Raw genomic sequence first — 21912 nt, 5'->3', positions numbered from 1 at the left:
CAGCAGGAACAACCTTGTTACTTTGGAAAGTGAATCCATTATTCATTGTATTAATGAATATATAACGGGGTCACATTTCATTATTTTAAATGTATTTCATTTGTATTTGACTTTAACAATATATATTATATTATATATATTATATATTTTCCTTTTTAAAACATGTTATTTGTAATCACTGAATTCAAAGTAATAAATAAGGTAGGGAAAAATCCTAAAATGTAATTATATCAGTATTTTAAAGTTACTTACTTCATTTTAATGTTTCTTACTTACAAACATATTTTTTTCATAATTTTTCACATTTGATAAAACATGGGTCTTACCATAAACTGTATATATAAAGGGTCTTACATATAATGGTATAAGGTCACCTATTATGCAAAATCCTCTTCTTCATGTCTCCTCTACATCAACATGTGTCCCCTCTTCTTCATGTCTCTTCTACATCAGCATGTGTCCCCTCTTCTTCATGTCTCTTCTACATCAACATGTGTCCCCTCTTCTTCATGTCTCTTCTACATCAACATGTGTACCCTCTTCTTCATGTCTCTTCTACATCAACATGTGTCCCCTCTTCTTCATGTCTCTTCTACATCAACATGTGTCCCCTCTTCTTCATGTCTCTTCTACATCAACATGTGTCCCCTCTTCTTCATGTCTCTTCTACATCAACATGTGCCCCCTCTTCTTCATGTATCTTCTACATCAACAATGTGTCCCCTCTTCTTCATGTCTCTTCTACATCAACATGTGTCCCCTCTTCATCATGTCTCTTCTACATCAACATGTGCCCCCTCTTCTTCATGTATCTTCTACATCAACAATGTGTCCCCTCTTCTTCATGTCTCTTCTACATCAACATGTGTCCCCTCTTCTTCATGTCTCTTCTTCATCAACATGTGTCCCCTCTTCTACATCAACATGTGTCCCCTCTGTGTAAAGAGATTCTGAAAGTTTCAGGAACAAAGATTCTCTCTCTTTTTGTCCTGGTCCATTTCTATAAAAACCTGTCTGAAAATGAGTTGATCAGATTTTGGCCACTTTGTGATGTCATAACGATGTTTTGGCTTGTGTAACCATTAGCCAATGAGCAACCAAGGTAACCCCCCCCCCCCCCCCCCCCCCCCTTATCACCTGAATCTCCTCTAGAGCACCATTGTGTTCTTTGTAACCAAATCTCTCTCAGAGGGGCGTGGGGAGGGGCTCCTTATTTTCATCTAAAGTAACAGACAGAGAATCAGCACTTTGGAAACAGGGCTGAAACAGAGGGGATTATGGGTAATGCTGCAATGATCTGTTTGGTGTTTGGAGCCAAACACTTCAGAGACATGTTTTGTATATATCTGACACCTATGATATATTGATGAAAAACTGTATAATAGGGGATCTTTAAATGTGTTGCTCTGTCATCAAAACAGTGTCTACGTTGGTTATATCCTCAGATTATGAGACATGACTCCAGTTTTCATACCGATACATTCATGTATAGTTCAGCTATTTTTTTAATGTCATGTTACTTATTAATACATTCTGTTAATATTGTGTATAATGTATAATCTTACCACCTTTAAAAAAAGAAAAAGGTTTATTTAGGGTAACATGCTGTAATCCGTTTTAAATAACCCTGTTAATTCTATAATCATTTGGTTATTTAAGCACAATTGTTTTGTTAATTGTGAATTGTTATCTGGTTTTAAAACAGTGCACTCATACTTAGAATGTATCTTTTGGCTCTTATTTTGAAATATATATATTTCTTAATAAACCCTGATGAATCCATGAGAAGAATTTGTGAGTGCTGGTCATGTGATTGCAGTCACTTGAAGTAGGTGTGATGGGGAGCCTCCCAGAATGCATTGGGGCCATAGATATGACAATCAGGGTTATTTGATCTATTCCCGTGTTGTTACTGAATGTTATTTTATTCCACATTGTGCTCCACAGTGTTTCAACACCTCTACCACAGTTTAACCCTTAAATAGTACCTGTTGATACACAAAGGGATGTTGGTGCATGATGTTATGGAGCCTGATACAAGTATTTCATAAGGCTCTTGCTTTGGATCACCAAGTGAAGACACGTTTTTATCAAGAGAAATTAATTTATTCTCTAATAACAAATAGAAGAAGAAGAAAGAGAAGAAGTCAGGGTATCACAGTTATCAATGTGGAATTAAAAAGATAGCAGCAAGAAAGACATTTTACAGTAGAACAAGAAACTACACGATACAGCAGGTCAATAAGTTTCACAAACAAGAGATATTTAAAAAAACAAACAGCTGAAGCATGATAATGTACTGCAGACTGTACATTTATACATTTTCAGATGCACATGGCACTCTTTCTTAGATGTATAATGAAAGAGAGTTGATATTAGGCGCTTTCACACCGGAGTACTTTTCCCAGGAATAGTACCGATAGTTCTTGGGATTTTGCGTTCACACCAAAAAGATCTGGAACTAGAACTTTTTGCGAACCTTTTCACCCCTTTTCAGTCCCTGCTATAGAGGTGGTACTTTCATGGGGAGAAGAAAAGGTTCCAATTTCTGATTGGCTGGGCGAACTGCAAATCACGCCCCGTAAAAAGCCGCCATTTTATTTGCTCGCATTAGCATTATTAGCATTAGCATTAGCCCAGCGCACCAACGGAGAGAGACTAACTTATGGCAACACAAAATAAAACGTGGGAGCGGTGGAGATGAGGAGGTGTCGGCGCTTCTGGCGATTTACTCCGGGGGGCTCCGGGACTTCGGGTGGCAGTATACGCCGTGAAGTTGTTTGCGTCCTGCCAGTAAACCCAAAGCAGAAGAAGAAGAAGTGACGTCAGCGACTTCATTTGCGTAATCCTCCATCAGGGACTTATTCCGGTGTGAACGCGATCTACTAGATAGTTCAGGAATTATTCCTGGGAAAAGTACTTGGTGTGAAAGCGCCTTTTATTAGGATTTTAGATGAGAACATGCAGGTTATTGAGAAATAATTATGATCTGTTGCTGTAATATCACAATTGTTTTTCACAATAAGAGTTCTACGGAAGCCCTGAGAGGCAGGTGGGAAAAAAATGCCTTCTTGTATTTATTATATTTGTTTAATATATTGTGTTAATAATGAACTTGTTTTGGCAGGTTAAGAAAGTATAACACAATGTTCTTATTAATGCTAAAATAAGCATTTATTTTGACTTGCCTCTCAGGGCTTCTTACCTTTAATTATACATGTTTAATTATACAGTAATATCATAAACAATACAAAACAAAGTAAGAAACTGAGCAGAAATACATTAAAACAAGTATTGAAAGACTGTCAAAAAGGCCAGCGGAGACAGAATACATGGCATTTAATTTGACATTAAAATGGGAATTTGTACTCCAACTGTGTGTGTAGTGAAGCTGATTCTTAAGAGATTTCAGTAAGGTTTAATATTCATAATATCTTTATAAATATAACCAAAATCATGCTCATTGGGAAGGTTAGTCATGCACCAACATCCCTCATAGTGTGACCACATTCTCACGTAATATTCAACAGGTAACGGTGAGGAAAGTGGAACATTGTGCAGCACTGCATCACCGAAATAACCCCAGTAACAGTACAGGAAAACAGACCATAAGTCATCTTTTGCCCCAATGCATGCTGGGAGGCTTCCCAACACACCTACCTCATGTAACTGGAATGTCATGATCAGTAGTGATGGGAATTACGGCTCTTTGAAGGGAGCCGGATCTTATGGCTCCGTTCCTTTCCGAGAGCCGTTCAAAAGAGCCGTTTTTTTTAAGGGGGCGGGGTTAATAGGTTTATCTGCGAAATAATCACCAGGATAATGATTGACTGTATTGCCAGAAATCTACTTTTACTCACAGAAAATGTATAACTTGCTACATCTCTCAGCCAGCCAAACTACTACTCAAGCAGCATGCCATCATCTATGGAACATTTGCACTCAGGAAAGCGAGTTCCCGTAAAGGCGAGTGGATTTATGGCAGGCAGTGAACTAACGATAAAAAGAACGGCTCTCACCAAGTACGACTTGGTTCCCTTCGTTCGTACCAAAGAGCTGTTCAAAAGAATCGGATCGTTCTCGAACGTCACATCACTAATGATCAGTAGTCGGCAAATTTCAAAATAAGAGCGCCTTTTCAAGATCATTTCAATTGGGATCAACAAATCAATCGAGCCAAAATAGCTTGATGAGGATTATTTTAAAGATGAATTATTTAAGTTACATTTGAAGAACAGGGGTCTACAAAATAATGCAATAAAAAACGCTTCAGTCAAGAAAACAAATTGGTAAACAACCTTCTTTTTTCAGCACAGTGCATTGAGTGAAATTATAGTTAAACACGTGAAATAATTAACAAAATATGTCTGTTCTTTGCATCAGTTACGTCCTTTACATCAGGTCATAGACTTCATCCACATCATGCCTACGTTTCTGTACAGCCTTCAGTACAAAAGCTGTGTGTGACAAATCCTGTCTGATGATTGCATAGTGTGTGTAAACCCCCGTTGAGAAAGGGAAGCCATTATTGGGTTTGGATTGGCCTTGAGTCTCTTTGTATAGAGAGACCGTGAGCAGAAGTGACACACAGAGAGTTCAGGGTCTGAGTTTGTGTTCAGTGTTTTGTAAACTGTGTTTCTTTGAGATGGTGGTGTGAAAATAAATGACCTGGTTTATGAGAACCAGCGAGGACTAAAGAAATAGATGATTTAACCTTGGGACCAGTGTCAGGATTAAAAGATGTTTTGAAGAGGTGCATCAGGTCGATGGAGGAAAACTGGTCAGCAGGTAAATTAAAAATAATAAAATATATATAATAACAAAAAAAAATTAAATCATAAGAAGTAAGAATGTGCAAATAAAATAATAAGATATTATTATTGCAGTATTATTATTATTATTTTTATGATTATTATTATGACTATTGTTGTTATTATTATTACAGCATTAATATACTTTTTTATTATAACTATTATTTGTATTGTTATAATATTATTTTTATTACAAAATTATTATTAAGATTAAATCAATAAAAAATATATGTATAGATAATAAGATTTTATTATTATTACAGTTTTATTAATTTTACATTCATATATATTCCACCACGTCTTTATATTTCATTTTTCTATAACTTTTTATTGCACATTCTTACTTCTTATGTTCATATAAATATATTTATTTTATTTAATTCTCAAATGCAACAACCGTCACAAAACTCACTTTTCCCCCAAATAAATACATAATTTCTGATTCCTTTTGTGGACAAGAACCTCACACTTCAAACGACTATCCCTGGTTAAATCTGTCTATTTCCCCGTTGTGTCAGAGACCTGACGCCTGAGCCTGCAGGAGTGACCTGCGGCGGCCATGTTTTTGTGGTACTTACAGGCGTTGTAGGCTTTCTTATGAGACAGAATCTCCACCACGTCTTTCTTTTTAAAGTTCTCCGGCAGGAAGGCTGGCTCTGGAGGAGACACTGATAATATTAACAACAGTGTAAGGATCCGTTCTCCAAGCACCGGGGGGGTCAACACACACACACACACACACACACACACACACACACACACACACACACACACACACACACACACACACACACACACACACACACACACACACACACACACACAACACACACACACACACACACACACACACCACACACACACACACACACACACACACACACACACACACACACACACACACACACACACACACACACACACACACACACACACACACACACACACACACACACACAGTCACACACACAGTCAAACACACAGGTGGCAGGGTGATGGGTTTATAACACAGCTCTGCCATTTCTGTACCGCTACGGGAAAGTATAATAAATAACAGTAAATTGCGTGTTTTCTGTAGCAGAGCTGTGTTATTACTAAACCCTTTCGAAGTATGAGAGGAGGAGGGGGGGTTATGGTGCCTTATGGAGAATGGATTTGAAGAACAGGTGAAAGGAGCGGCTCCAAAACAGGTTATGAAGAGCATCACAACTGTGAAGGTACAAACAAAACGGGAGATGTCAACAGATAAATACATTACTTTAAATGTAATTTAAGAACCCTGATGATTATAATGATGGTATATTAATAATGTATGACATGAAGCATGATGTAAATATAGAAGAAGCCCTGAGAGGCAAATAGAAAAGACTGGTGATCCTTGTTGGAGCTCCTGCCCCCCCCCCATGAGCCCACTGTGCTCTGATTGGTCAGCTCGCCCACTGTGTTCTGATGAGTCCACCACCGTTACAGCGGAACATCAGTGATTATGTGTCACAATGGCGTTTGTTAGCAACCAGGAAATGACACCAGTAATGACAAACAGATGAGAATGCTGCGTGGGGTCTGGGTGCCGTGTTGGCGGGACGTTGCGGGGCTCGCTGCTCCGCCCTTTGAGGCTCGAGGAGCGGACAGTGTGAGCTGGATTACTGGTGTCGTTTCCTGGTTGCTGCGAGGGGTCTGCGAGACAGCGACACACCGCGGAACTCAGCCTGAGCACACTTCAATTTGTGCAATTTCTGTGTTAGAGTTTTACTCGCTACAGGGTGTACTTTGAGGGTTTGTGACTTTGCAGAGCTACACAACACACAAGGGGACGGGTAATAACCGGAAAAGCATGACATGGGACCTTTAAGTGTTTGTGATAGCCAAAGCAAAGACATACGATAAACGATATGATAACACTTTCTATCACAAAATATCCTTACTGATATACTAGGAGTACACAGAGAAATAAAATATAATGTGATAGACAATGCATGTATTTATATCTAAGTTAGAAGTGTTATCCTGGCCAGAAAAAATAAAAGGTTTAAAATCACAAACACAGGAGAGAAAACGAATTAGATCACCTTGTTTTTTTGTCACTTGCCTCTCATGGCTTCTGTACAATAATGCTGCAGTAGGAGAATGAATGACAACAAGCACACAAATACTTACTGGATTGGCGTTGAGTCCCAAAGTGCAGATCAAGATCCAAATACTTCACCATGTCAGTGAGCTTGTCATAGTCCGAGTCCTCTCCGAGCTAAACACACACAAACACACACTCTTTAATCTCCAGTCACAAAGTCAAGGCTTGATTTTTTATTCAAAGATATCTGATAGGGTTATAAAGCAGGAGCAAAACGTCTGATAAAAGGTCCACCATGTATTCTATTTACAAAAACAAAATGCGTCCTACATGCTGCTGTGACTCATCAGAGAAACAACAGACTGCATGAGTAGGACTTTCCAAATATGGAAAGAGAAATGTAGGAGTGAGAAACTTCTCAGCCAAGGTGGGAAGATTCACAAGTTGTTGTTTACTGTATTCACTGTAAAGTAAGATTTCTTCAGACATGATTTTGTAATTGAATCACGTCTCTTCTCAGACTGATGAAGGGGACTCACCTGACCCCATATGGTCCCCTCAGAGTTCTCCACCTGCTCCCAGCGCAGACGCTTCACACTCATGTGGTTTGTGTCCGAGGCGTGGCCCGGTTTGGGAAGAGGAGGCGGCTCACAGGGGGGAGGAAGAGGAGGAGGAGGGGGCGGTGGTGCCTAGGAGATTATAATAATTTGTATTTATCAGTATATGGTCTTGTATAGCACAAATGCTAACAGCAGATCAACTACATGAATAGCAGGAAGTGCAGAAAGTACTACAGCACAAGTGATGCTTTAAAGGTCCCCTATTACACTGTTTTTCATCAATATATTACAGGTCTCAGATATATACAGAACCTGTCTCTGAAGTGTTTGGCTCCAAACAGATCATGGCAGCATTACCCATAATCCCCTCTGTTTCAGCCCTGTTTCCAAAGTGCTGATTCTCTGTCTGTTACTTTAGATGGAAATAAGGAGCCCCTCCCCACGCCCCTCTGAGAGAGATTTGGTTAAAAAGAACACAATGGTGCTCTAGAGGAGATTCAGGTGATAAGGGGGGGGGGGGTTACCTTGGTTGGTGATTGGCTAATGGTTACACAAGACAACACATCGTTATGACATCATAAAGTGGTCAAAATCTGATCAGCTCATTTTCAGACAGGTTTTTATAGAAATGGATCAGGACGAAAAGAGAGAGAATCTTTGTTCCTGAAACTTTCAGAGTCTCTTTCCACAGAGGGGACACATGTTGATGTAGAAGAGACATGAAGAAGAGGGGACACATGTTGATGTAGAAGAGACATGAAGAAGAGAGGACACATGTTGATGTAGAAGAGACATGAAGAAGAGGGGACACATGTTGATGTAGAAGAGACATGAAGAAGAGGGGACACATGTTGATGTAGAAGAGACATGAAGAAGAGGGGACACATGTTGATGCAGAAGAGACATGAAGAAGAGGGGACACATGTTGATGTAGAAGAGACATGAAGAAGAGGGGACACATGTTGATAGAAGAGACATGAAGAAGAGAGGACACATGTTGATGTAGAAGAGACATGAAGAAGAGGGGACACATGTTGATGTAGAAGAGACATGAAGAAGAGGGGACACATGTTGATGTAGAAGAGACATGAAGAAGAGGGGACACATGTTGATGTAGAAGAGACATGAAGAAGAGGGGACACATGTTGATGTAAAAGAGACATGAAGAAGAGGGGACACATGTTGATGAAGAAGAGACATGAAGAAGAGGGGACACATGTTGATGTGGAAGAGACATGAAGAAGAGGGGACACATGTTGATGTAGAAGAGACATGAAGAAGAGGGGACACATGTTGATGTAGAAGAGACATGAAGAAGAGGGGACACATGTTGAACAGTACACAGGTATTAAAGGCGTTACAACTGTTACGAATTGTGCTCGCCTGATCGAGAAGGTTGACTGAAAGGCTGAAAGCAAGGTAGAGCTGTGAGAATATTCTAAATATAACGTACACTTAAACTGATACTGACGTTTTAAAGTGTGTCTTCATACAGTAGGTGACCACAGCAATACATTTCTATACAAATACCGATGTTTGCTTTAGTTGAATCTTGTTTGTTTGAAAGATTTAATGAAGTAGTCTTGAAACACTTGACAAGAAGTAAAGAGCAGGTGAGCTTCCTAATAGCAGTTTAGTAGTTGTTCTGTCACTTTCTTCCATTTGCACATATAATGTGATGCTGAGAATAGCAAGAACACTTTACAGTAATTGCTTGCATGACGTCAATGCTTTTGTGACGTTTCTGTTGCTAGGTGCTCACTGCTGCATACACATGTATACAACTCTTTATGTGGTTTTAAAGAGGCCCTATTATTCTTTTTGGGGTTCTCTTTCAACACTTGCACTTCTATTGGCCAGAGCTTCAACACATTGTACGTGATAGGCTAAGGGGCGGGACATCTCTAAGCGGTTGACCAATCACAACAAGTTTCAGACAGAGGGTGAAAAGGGGTGCTGCAGCACAGGCAGTATGAGGAAAATAAAGAGCTTTTTGAACATTAAAGCATGGAGACATGTAGAGACACTAAATACTGATATACACCTGAACATCAGCAGGAGAGGACTCTTTAAAGTAGAGACACTACATACTGATATACACCTGAACATCAGCAGGAGAGGACTCTTTAAAGTAGAGACACTACATACTGATATACACCTGAACATCAGCAGGAGAGGACTCTTTAAAGTAGAGACACTACATACTGATATACACCTGAACATCAGCAGGAGAGGACTCTTTAAAGTAGAGACACTACATACTGATATACACCTGAACATCAGCAGGAGAGGACTCTTTAAAGTAGAGACACTACATACTGATATACACCTGAACATCAGCAGGAGAGGACTCTTTAAAGTAGAGACACTACATACTGATATACACCTGAACATCAGCAGGAGAGGACTCTTTAAAGTAGAGACACTACATACTGATATACACCTGAACATCAGCAGGAGAGGACTCTTTAAAGTAGAGACACTACATACTGATATACACCTGAACATCAGCAGGAGAGGACTCTTTAAAGTAGAGACACTACATACCGATATACACCTGAACATCAGCAGGAGAGGACTCTTTAAAGTAGAGACACTACACACTGATATACACCTGAACATCAGCAGGAGAGGACTCTTTAAAGTAGACACACTACATACTGATATACACCTGAACATCAGCAGGAGAGGACTCTTTAAAGTAGAGACACTACACACTGATATACACCTGAACATCAGCAGGAGAGGACTCTTTAAAGTAGAGACACTACATACTGATATACACCTGAACATCAGCAGGAGAGGACTCTTTAAAGTAGAGACACTACATACTGATATACACCTGAACATCAGCAGGAGAGGACTCTTTAAAGTAGAGACACTACATACTGATATACACCTGAGAAGGAGCAGAATATGTGAATGCAGATGTCACCTGCTGCGACTGCTGCTCCTCCTGAGGGGTTTCATAGGTTTTGCTGTGAGTGGGGAGGGTGGAGTGGGAGGCTGGAGGTTTGGAGAGCAGCGAGGATCCGGAGGGGGGGCCTTGGTTCTGAGAGGAGGAGCTGTGGTCGTGGAGGGAGGGGGGCAGCGGGCCCTGGTAGCTGTGCTGGTGGTGGAGCTGATGGTGCCTCTGCAGGACGAGCTGGCTGGGTCTCAGCGGCTGGGGGGAGGGCTGGGGGGAGGGAAGGGGGGAGGGAAGGGGGGAGGGCTGGAGGAGGGGCTGGGGTTGGCTGTGCTGCCGGGGAAGGTAGCAGGGGCGGGAATGCTGAGAGGGGCGCAGGGTGGTGTGAGCGTGGGAGAGGCGCGTGGACGTGGACGTGGTGTTCTGGAAGCGCTGGTGAGATGTCTCCCCTTCCTCTCGGTGGTGGATAGGGGAGCGGCTGGAGAGGAGGGTCCTGAGAGGGGGAGGAGGGGGAGGGATGATGGGGTGGTGAGGCTGGAAGGGCATCCGGCTGCGGGGGACGTGTTCGGGGGAGAATCGGACTGGAGGAAGGGGGTCGGTGAATTGCACAGGGGGCGGGATGAGACCCTGGAAAGGTGGAGGAGGCGGGGGGCTCTGGGTGGGAGGAGGAGGGATGGGTTCTGACCCGGAGGAGTAGGAGGGGGAGGAGGGGGAGGAGCTGCTGTGGTCCTCACTGCTGCCGCTGCTGAGCTGCCGGGGCATGAAGCCCACCTCCTGGTCCTCCTGGAAACTCATCTGGGGGGAGAGGAGCACCGTCACACTGATGATCGTAATGTCCATCTCCTCCAACACAAATAAAAGACTAAAAACTATGCATTATGATTTTTCTTTTTAGTTATACTTTTGCTTATCAGTTTTTCCCTCTACCTACTTATGGGACAGAAAGTACGGAAGCCCTGAGAGGCAACTGAGAATTATTTTTTTTCGGATACAAGTTGTTATCTCTGTGTTTATGATATAATAACCACAAAAAAAAGGTTTTGACAGTCGTGAAAGTGTTTTTGTTACACTCATTTTTAAATAGTTTGCTATAGGACTACATCGTTCATGTTTTGATCAACATATATATTTTTTGTGATTCCAAAATAAAAGTTGCCAAAATTAGTAATTTAGCACCAACTTGTTTTAATTATCCATCCTACAATAACCTGTCAAAACCCTTTTCTCTGGTCCACATACAATACAACTAAATAGGGGGAATTTAAAATGATATTATTCAACAACAAAAAACAAGTAATTGAGATCGGACTTATAAAATAGATCAACCAATGTTTTGCTTCTCAAGTATTCTGCAGCAAAGCCATACACAATTAAATTAAATATTTGTATCACATGCTCTTAAATATCAGACCGATCTATTCATAGAACTAAATAAAAGTGTTTACAGTAAAAAGCATAAAATATGTGCAACCCTTTTTTCTTTATCGTCTATTCTGCATCCCACTGAGTTATGTACGAAAAGTAGCAAACACGTCCCTGAAAGAGACAAAAGCCTTAATGTTTATTTGATGATTTAACGTCAGCCAGCATCTTATTATAACCTTAGATAAAATTAGACTCTACTGTATAAACTGAGTATTTACTTACAGACACCCCTCTTCTTCTGAAACCATGACAACCTCCTTCATATATCTGTTCATGTGACACAAGTGTTCATTGTAGCGTACATTAGAGTGGCTCTAATGTCAACATGCAGCACTACAACGTCATTCAAATGCATAGATATGCTAATTTCAGAAGCTATACAAGCAAATGCACAACAGTAACATTTCCGGTAAATGCTGCTATATGTAATATATTATCATTGCTGAAGTATTACATGTAGCAGCATTGCTTTAGCACATAACAGGAGGAAAATCACACCCAAAGAAATGTCACAATTCCTGGCCACGAAAGGAGAATATAGTAGTACTGGCATGAGATAGAGACTGTTAGTCATTCTGTTCACAATCTCCATGATACTAAGGTTTCATTTGCAAGTTGTATACAAAAATAGAGATATTAATATCCACAATATTCCCAGCCTCCTGATCTATACGAGTTACTAATTGCACCCATAATTCATGCAAGGTTTCAAGAAGTTAGGATTGATGAGATGTGAACTTTATACCATACAATAAGAATGAAAAATTCATATATTACAGTATTTCCTATTTTATTTAAGCTTTGGTTAGTTTGGATTTACCAACCTGAAACAAAAACAAAACAAACAAACACATCAAGTCAGCAGTAGACCAGCAAATTGGGTATTATACTGTAGGTGCTTAAATGAATAGTTGTGTCGATAGTCTGGTGTAGAAAGCTGTCTGGTGCAAAGTCAAATATGAACGCATTCTTAATTTACCTTACACTTAAAGTAGTATAGATTTTCTTTGAGGTGTTTACAATACATTTGCCTCCTGCCCTGTTCAAAGCAATACATATTTGCTTATGTGCAAGTACTTGTCTGTTTCTCTAAAATGTGGCGTGTCGATCCTTTGTCTACAGTAAGTCATATTCTGACTTTGGATAAGTACCTCGTACAACCCCAAATTATCCCTTGGATAATTTCTATAACAAGTAACAATGTACTCTATAATAGGGAACGACTACTAATGAGTCAAAGGGTACATTTTATGCTGTAAACTATTATTCATGTATTTAACACCTCCTACCTCCACTACACAGTGTCATCCATCAAATGAATGCATTTCAGCTATGTACTTTAAATAACCGCACTTAAACCAACCTGTACCATCCCTTTAATATAAAATCAAAGCATGTCGTCTATGCGTATTTATAACAACAGCTGATAATGCAGTATATCGTTCTTCCTCACCTCTTCGTAGTCGTTCTCCCCGTGTACGAAGTCGTCCACTAGAGTGACTCGGTGTCCCAGCTGCTCGCTCAGAGCGTCCAGGAACTTGTCGGTGTCCCGGCTGCGAGGCGGACGTGAGAACGTGAACAGTTTCTTGCGGCGGGTCAGCGTGTTCGGCCCTCCGTCCGAGTGAGGGGAGGCGGGGGGGCTCTCCAGACACACGTAGGGGTTGGAGTCCACGCTGCTCTGGTGGTGGATCTCGTACACCGGAGTGGGGAGAGGCTCCTTCCAGGACAGGGAGAGGCCGGATTTACGGTTACCTGTAGTAATAATAATAATAAAGCGTTATTTATATAGCACTTTTCATACAACACATGCAGCTCAAAGTGCAAAGTGATTATTTGTTAAGAACTTTAAAAGGTAACATTTTATCAGGTTAATAGACACAAGGAGGTCAAATGTATGATAATTAAAATAAAATAAAGTAAGATAAATAATGGTTTCTCTCCGACAGATAAGATACAAGACAACTGAATCGTTGCAACAATGTAAAATATAAAACCCCATCAAACTAAGTGAACATGTAGGTTCAACAGAAATACAAATAAAAAGATAATAGTAATACAAATGCCATAATTCTAATAAAGGTTAAACGATTAAGAAATAAAATGACCAACGTAAAAATAAATATTGCTATTGAAGAACATAAAAGAACATTTAAAGTGGAGGGTTGCTAAGAAAAAGCTAATCTAAAAATAAGTGTCCATGGAGTTTAAAAATGTCCACTGAGTTGGCCTCTCTGATATTTCCTGGTAGACGGGAATCAAAGATGGCATCAAGTCACTTGTGCTTTTGACGCTCAAGCGTTTCAACAAGAGTATAATTAAGTGATATATTGTGCTTCTTCATTACCTCAAGAAAATGTACGTGTTATATTTTAGGCCATGTTGTCGCCTTGGGGACCCTTGATAGGGAACCATGGAAACACATGGATTAACTGCAGGCTGGTTTGCACATATCAGGGTTCATACTTTTTTTCACCAATGATTTTCAACGACTTCTCCATGACCTTTACCTCATTTTCCATGACCAAACAAATTACTCTTTCTCAGCGGTACCACGGAAAATGGTTTATTTTAACATGGAACAGGAAAATAAGGTCTTCATATGAAACATGTCGTGCCTATCTAAAACAAATCAAATAGTAGGCTTACTAGCTTCTACACGCTAAAGCAACTAAAATCTCTCACCAGCAAAATACCGCAACAGTTAAATGCCATTTTACGTTTCATTACTATACGATACAGTATGTATTATCATTATAGTATTACTATTTCGGCGATTAGATAAAATATAAATTATATTTGTTGCAACTTTAGTTACATTTCCATGACTTTTCCAAAACTCTGGGAAAAATATTGTTTTCCAAAACTTTTCCAGGGCCTGGAATTTGCATTTAGAATTTCCATGACTTTTCCAGGTTTTTAATGACCGTAAGAACCCTGACATATAGGTGGAGATCACATTCAGTGGTTTTCTCTCATGCCATGTTCGCATCACATTGGGCAAAACCAACTCAGTTAAACATCCACAATGATGTTGTTAATGTTAAATCATCCATAAACACAAGGCTGGGGATGAGAGGGTTCATTTTTAAACGGACAGTTCAACAATAAATCCAAAATTACATATTTCTCTTATTACCTTTGGTGCTATTTATCAAACAAGATGTTTTTTCATGGGAGTTGCAGAGCTTTGGAGAAAATATATTTGAAAAACTCATAGTAAACAGCAATCTTTCTTAAGAGAAAGACGATCTACAGACCTCGTTGAATCAGTGACTGGGTCAGGATTTCTGAGAGGAGAAATTGCTGTGGAATTTTTTCAATTATTTTGTAGCTAAGACATCTTTATGGCCGACATCTCCAACATAACTCACACCAACCATTCAGATTGATAAAGAGCACTACAGGGAAGAGGAAAGTATTTGGTTTTTGAGTTTATTAACCATATGTGTGCCATTTTTAGTAGTTCAGTGGATCTTATGCCATGTTTGACTCTTGTTTTGGCTACTGTCCATCAAATTAACATGTACTGTATCCCCCATTCAGCAGCTTGTTTTTACGGCACATTTCACAGGATTTGAACATGGCCATTGAGGCTCAGAGATACCCAGTGTTCAAATATCAACAACTCATTCTGCAATTGCCTAGAATGAGTTGCCTATATATATTTGTATTTGTTTTCGGGATTGTGGGAAACGGTATTCCGATCTCTCTGTCTGTACACACAAACTGAAAGATTGACAATAAAGTTGACTTTGACTAAACGGCACATTGTTTAAGAACCACTGGTGAAAGCATCTGTCTGAAAGCTTGTGTGTAAATTAGGGTGATTGATGTGTGTGTCTGTGTGTGTGTGTGTGTGTGTGTGTGTGTGTGTGTGTGTGTGTGTGTGTGTGTGTGTGTGTGTGTGTGTGTGTGTGTGTGTGTGTGTGTGTGTGTGTGTGTGTGTGTGTGTGCAGTGTTTCCCCTAGGTTTACTGCTTTGGGGGGGTGCTGCCTGAGCGGGGGGGGGGGTCAAAAACACTAAACTCACAACTTAAAATGAAAGCGTTTAGTTTATTTAATAAAAGAGCACATGTTCAATGTGAAAAGTGACAGTAGATATAGATTATTTGCAATTTGGTTCCAAATAAATAAAAAAAAGAATAAAAAAAAGAATAAAAAATAAAGATTATAATTTTTTTTAAACACCTTGAATTTCAGGGGGGGCGCGGTGCTCCGTTGGCGGGGCGCAGCACCCCTCCAAGACAATGGTAGTGTGTGTGTGTGTGTGTGTGTGTGTGTGTGTGTGTGTGTGTGTGTGTGTGTGTGTGTGTGTGTGTGTGTGTGTGTGTGTGTGTATGTGTGTGTATGTGTGTGTGTGTGTGTGTGTGTGTGTGTGTGTGTGTGTGTGTGTGTGTGTGTGTGTGTGTGTGTGTGTGTGTGTGTGTGTGTGTGTGTGTGTGTGTGTGCTATTGTGTCTCGGGTGCCCCAGAGTACCTTTGAGAGGGGGGAGTGTGAGGGGGGAGAGCGGGCGCCCGTAGGCCTCGGTCTGTCCCGGGCCCTCGGGCTCTCCTGAGGAGCCCTGCAGCGCCGACACACTCTTTCCTGCGTAAACGTTCTCCAGCTCCGTGTAAACACCTGTCATCTACGGGTGGAGGCATGATCAGCTGTTAGCACACACATCGCTGCGCACATCCCCTTTGAAGGTCTGCTGGATTTTGCACTCACAGCACGAAATGTGCGTAAAACGAGCAGACCTTCAAATGATGTGAGGCCAGAAAGCACAGATAACATGAAAGCTAGCAGGTATACCTACATGGTTGAGGTCAGGGGACTCGGGGAAGGAGGTCCCGTCTCCTGACTGCCTCTCCTCCGGGCTCCCGGATTCATCCACATGTATTCCTAAAGCACAATAAGGCATGAAGAGTGACACATGGACTTCCATCCACCCTCCCAGAGAGGAGAGAGGATGAAGCAGAGGTAAACAAGGTGGTGGAGGAACAATGGCGATTGAAAAGCATGAATGAAATCTGCTGGAGATATTCACTACGTGTCCTTCAGAGAGCTTGAACATTCTAGAAAGCTGAGATATGAGGAGTTATTCTATGAATGTATGCCTCCATACATCCACAGAGGATTTACTGAGCACACTATCTTTCCAACAACAGTTAGAGACGTTCACACCTGGGAGCCGACAGGTGCAAACACTGCCTTATTAGTGACTGCGTTTCCGATGCCTTGCCTGAGGGAATATGAGCAGTTCAGTTCCTGCTGAAGGAAGCTGCTTTACTGTCTCAGATGTTCTTAGTCTGTCGAGTAATTCCACAAAAAATACGCTTAAATTATACTGAATCTATAGTGAAGATGAGTTTTTATTACAAAACCAAATAACTATTATTATATTATATATTAATTTTACCGTTTGAATTGTTGTTAAACCTTTAAAAACTGACTTTTTTGGGTCACCAGGGTGGAGTGGCAACAAGTTGTAACCACAACGCTGACGAATCATCACCGATAAAGTCAATATCGCGATAATATTCTGTAGCAATTAAAAAATAATTGTCCTAATATAAATGATCAACTGGGGAGCTTCACGGTTATATCAACAATTAGATGATATTGGTTTCCTCTTAAGAGAAACATATAATAATGTTGTCTCAGTTCAGGTAAACATTTCTTCATTTCCCATTTGGGGGAGAAGTTTTTGATCCAGAATGAAAAGCTATTGAAACCAAACCTGCGGGGATTACACAGATGTTATGTTAAAGTGAATCCTTCTTCTTGTGATTTGCAGCGTACCCATTCCCAGGTGAGTCCCGATGATGCAGTCGTCAGCGCTCCTCTCTCGGATCGGGTTGCGGAACGACGACCCCGAGACCCTCATGGAGCTGCTCCGCCGGTGGAGCTGCTCCGGGCTGACGCCAGGCTCCAAAACGGCTGCAAAACACACACATTTTTATGTTTTTGTAATTTTTTTATTTATTCATTATATATATTTTTTTAATTTAATTTAATCAACATTATTTATTTTTTTTGTGGTATTTTTCTATTTAAATCAGCATTTTTTCTATAATTGTATTCTATTTTAAAATGTAGCATCTGTCATGAAACCCAATTTCCCCTGAGAGAATAAAGTAATCTGATTCTGATGTTCTGATATTCAGCATTGCTTTTCCTTTTTGCAAATGATATGCACCTGCTCCTTTGTGTTAATTATAAAAAAAACAACCTTATAGTTAATCTAACACCAAGTTGTTGATAAAAAACACCTTGATTTTCAATTAAATCACACATTTTTAATTATGTTTTTCCACTTCACATGTTAGGAACCATCACCCATATCCAACAAGCATCTTATTGACTGAGTCCTGATACTGTTTCATTATTTCCACGATGTTTTTTGTGCCTCACCGCTGCTCTTGAAGCCCAGGAAGCGTGACAGTTTCCCCTGGCAACGCTCCTGCTCGTCGTACGTCAGGAGCTGGTAGATGAATTGCCAGATCAGCTGTTTGGCTGGAGTGTCCAACACTGGAAACACGTCGACAATCAGAGTGTCCACATTCCTGCAAACACACAGACACATGACATCAAGTCAAATTCCTCGTATGTGTAAACCTAGCTGGTAATAAACCTGATTCTGATTCTGACACACATCGTTATATAACCAAACCCCATGCTTACTGCAGGGTAATTCATTGCCACATGATGTAAGGATTTGGCATCCATAACGACACATAAAGCTGAGAATGTGTAAGAGAATATGAAAAGGTGGGAGGATAACAGGGATGACAGTAATGCCGTCAGGGGTTAGTACTGTAAGCACACAATCACATGTTTGCATGATATGCAAATCTCTATCCATGTCTTTCTCAACTCTTCACCCTCGAGAAAATGAAATCTAAACCTAATGGGAATCATCAACCCTCTGTTTAGCTTTGTGCATTTTTTTTGTCGTCGCTGCTTCGTGGTTTTGTATTCCTCTCTATTTTGCTGCATTAAGAGCTTTCTGCAGCCTGTTATATATCCAATATGGTAAAAAATAGTTTCCCAGGCAACAGCTACATTTCTGTCAATGTCAGCTATCGGGTTAATGGAGTTTGAAAAATGCTGAAAACTTTCAGTTATTTTCCTGCAGCCTCCTTCTATTTGGAGCTTACGTCATAATAAACTGATGTTTCCAAGTGAAGCTCCTTCGGGCTGTTCCTTCAGGATTTCTGACGATCACATTTCTGAAACAACATCTTTCTTCTCTCTATACAACATCCCTGAGCTCTTTTCCATCTGTTCAATATTGCATTATTGCAGATGTTCTTGTTTCTAACTCCTTAAAGAGGCCCTATTATGCTTTTTGGGCTTTTCCCTTTCCTGTAGTGTGTTACATAGGTTTTAGTGCATGTAAATGGTCTGCAAAAGAAGGGCGTTTCTCTCCCCCCCCTGCCTGCAACTCCCCCATTGGACTCCATTGTTAACTTCTGAAAAAGTGACAACATTACATAACACTCGTGCTTCTATTGGATAGCACTCCAACACATTGTGCGTGATAGGATAAGGGGCGGGACATCTCTAAGCGGTTGAACAATCACAACAGAGCCGGCCAGCTAACCAATCAGAGCAGACTGGGCTCTGGTTTCAGACAGAGGGTGAAAAGAGGTGCTGCAGCACAGGCAGTATGAGAGAAATAAAGAGCTTTTTGAACATTAAAGCATGGAGACATGTCACAGTAGAGACACTACATACTGATATGAACCTGAACATCAGCAGGAGAGGACTCTTTAAAGTAGAGACACTATATACTGATATAAATCTGAAAATGAGCATAATAGGGCCCCTTTAAACAGTACATCCTCTGCCCCACTACTCCCAGTTATAGACCCCCTCCTCCCCTCCTCCCCTATACTGACCTGTGCTGGAAGAAGGTCTCCAGGGACTTGCAGACGGTGTATCTCTCCTGGATGGTGAGCAGGTGCTCCAGCTGCTGGCTGAAGGTCCGCCCGTGGACTTTGATGCTCGGGGGGAGGATCTCTGCGACCCACTGCAGAGAGCTGAGGGCTGGAGACCTGCAAGGATTTAATTATACTTTAATTCCTACATTTATATTCACCAAATGATTGTTTCTCCTTCGTTCTGCAACACCCAGTCGTTTAACAGAGGGGTCTGAGGTTTGGTAGCGGATTTATGTGTTTCAATTTGATGTATGTTTATGATTTCTGCATACTTTATGTTATATCTTATTTATTTTTGACTTTTCTTTTGCCAACCCCCCACACTTTTGTTCTATTTTCTATCCATCCACCCTACACACTCCCCTCCAGACTGTGTGTTTAGATCACACACTGACACACAAACAAACAAACACACACACCAAGATCAAATCAACACAACACCTTACATAACCTTCTCTTATTGCCTGTCTAAATATTGATGACTGGCCTGTATTGACTTGTCTTCTTCTTGTTTTCCTGTTAGTGTTTGGCTTCCAAAGAATAATAGAGACTAAGGTTAGTGTGTGTCCCTGCAGACTAGGGGCTGCTGGGTAATGTCAAATCCAAATGTCAGGTGTGTTGTTGGAGTGTATTGACCTGGAGCGAGGCATGGTGGTGAGGGCTCGGCTCGGGGATTCCTCTGGGTCGTTTTGTTCTGAGGAGAACTCAGACGGCCCGTCCTCCACCACCAGAGTGGGCATCGCCCCGCTGCCCTGAAGCATGGACACCACCTTCTCATGGGAGCAGTTCCTGCAAAGAGAGAGAAAGGGACAGAAGTAAACAAATGGAGGGGCGGTGGTGGCGAAGTCGATAGGGAATTGGCTTGGCAACTGGAAGGTCACCAGTTCAAGTCCTGGCAAGACCAAGTGCTACCGAGGTGTCCCTGAGCAAGGCACCGTTCCCTACACTGCTCCCCGGGCGCTGTTCAAAATGGCAGCTCCTAACACTAGCATGGGTCAAATGCAGAGAAACAATTTCCCCACGGGGATTAATAAAAAGTATATCAAATCAAATCAATCTTTCAGTGTGTGTGTGCAGACAGGTCGATGGACTTTTGGCTTATTGAAGAAATTAAATCTATAAAACTCATGAAACCAAGGAATTGATATATCAAGGAGGTGCTTAACAATTTTGAGAAACGTGAAGAAATAAAATGATCAAATAATATACATTTTTAATATTGTTCTTTTTCCTGTTACGTTGTTTATCATCCTGCAACCCACAGTTGTTCAATTTCAGAATTAAATACAATAAAATAATGTTAATGTAAGCAAGCCCAGCAACAACATGGCTTCTCTGAAAGTCACTGTAAGGCTTACACTTATTATTCTTAAGTCAAATTATGGTTTAATGTAAACACAAGTTATTACATTTTTTGTTATCTTGAGAAAATGTGCTTTCATAATGTCAATAATGAGGTGATTAGCTCATGATCTTGAGATAACATGATTAAGAAATGGGATTTACCGGGATGTAAAACACCTGAGATAAGGAGCAAAGAAATCTCTGTTCATAGAAACCGTTCACCATCTGCTCTCTTCATAAACACGACACTGATAGCTCCGACCCGTCTTGTTCTTTATTTTATTCCTCCCTCTGGTGAACAACTCCCACAGTTTTGCCGATCACCTCCTACTGCTGCAGCACCGTGTTATCAGGCAAAGCAGCAAAATTATACAGCGTCAATCAAACCCGTACATCAGGCAGCCATGGGAACAGATTCTGCTCCCACATGGCGGCTATCGGGGTGGTGCAACGAGCCACACTGAGACTTCACACAGCACTGGCTCATGAATAGCTTCATAAACTGTGTTTTCTGAGTTCATAAAAGTACAATTCACTCTGATACACCCTGGATTTCTTCTCTGCGATCCCACATACACTAACAAATCTAAAGGCAGGAGGTCAACAAGTTTTAAAGTCCACACAAGAACGATGACCACTCCTACAAAACGTTTTTTAAATAAAGGCTGTGGTTAAAGGTGAAGACAGTGGGTGCGTTTCACTTCGGTTAAATGGATTCCTTGCGTCCCTCACTTGCATCATTTCCCTGCGACTAGTCCCTCCCACCAGGGAAGCATGGAGAGACGCAAGGAAACCACGAGAAGCAGGGAAATGAGTTTTAAGAGCAACGGGACGTCGTTTCCTCCGGAGCGTCACGTGAAGCGACGTCCGTT

General features: G+C 40.9%; 1 protein-coding gene across 5 annotated transcripts in view; it reads right to left on the bottom strand.

Annotated features, from left to right (window-relative positions):
• Positions 1-2084: 2084 nt before the first annotated feature.
• grid2ipb (glutamate receptor, ionotropic, delta 2 (Grid2) interacting protein, b) overlaps positions 2085-21912 on the bottom strand; it is a 52208-nt gene continuing 32380 nt past the window's right edge. For 2 of the 5 annotated variants that reach the window (XM_034197374.1, XM_034197351.1), the window contains 12 exons: positions 20333-20485; positions 19655-19810; positions 18165-18316; positions 17553-17690; positions 16567-16652; positions 16248-16395; positions 13226-13524; positions 11995-12039; positions 10378-11142; positions 7422-7571; positions 6969-7056; positions 2085-5479 (listed from right to left, as the gene is read on the bottom strand). In XM_034197374.1, coding sequence (XP_034053265.1) covers positions 5310-5479; positions 6969-7056; positions 7422-7571; positions 10378-11142; positions 11995-12039; positions 13226-13524; positions 16248-16395; positions 16567-16652; positions 17553-17690; positions 18165-18316; positions 19655-19810; positions 20333-20485 — 2350 coding nt within the window. In that variant the 3' untranslated portion in view covers positions 2085-5309. The remainder of the gene's footprint in view (positions 5480-6968; positions 7057-7421; positions 7572-10377; positions 11143-11994; positions 12040-13225; positions 13525-16247; positions 16396-16566; positions 16653-17552; positions 17691-18164; positions 18317-19654; positions 19811-20332; positions 20486-21912) is intronic. The other 3 variants (XM_034197355.1, XM_034197364.1, XM_034197384.1) reach the window with 3 other exon arrangements.

Source organism: Gymnodraco acuticeps, unplaced genomic scaffold, assembly GCF_902827175.1.
Source record: "Gymnodraco acuticeps unplaced genomic scaffold, fGymAcu1.1, whole genome shotgun sequence".
Classification (NCBI taxonomy): domain Eukaryota; kingdom Metazoa; phylum Chordata; class Actinopteri; order Perciformes; family Bathydraconidae; genus Gymnodraco; species Gymnodraco acuticeps.
This window is presented reverse-complemented; position numbering and strand designations above follow the sequence as displayed.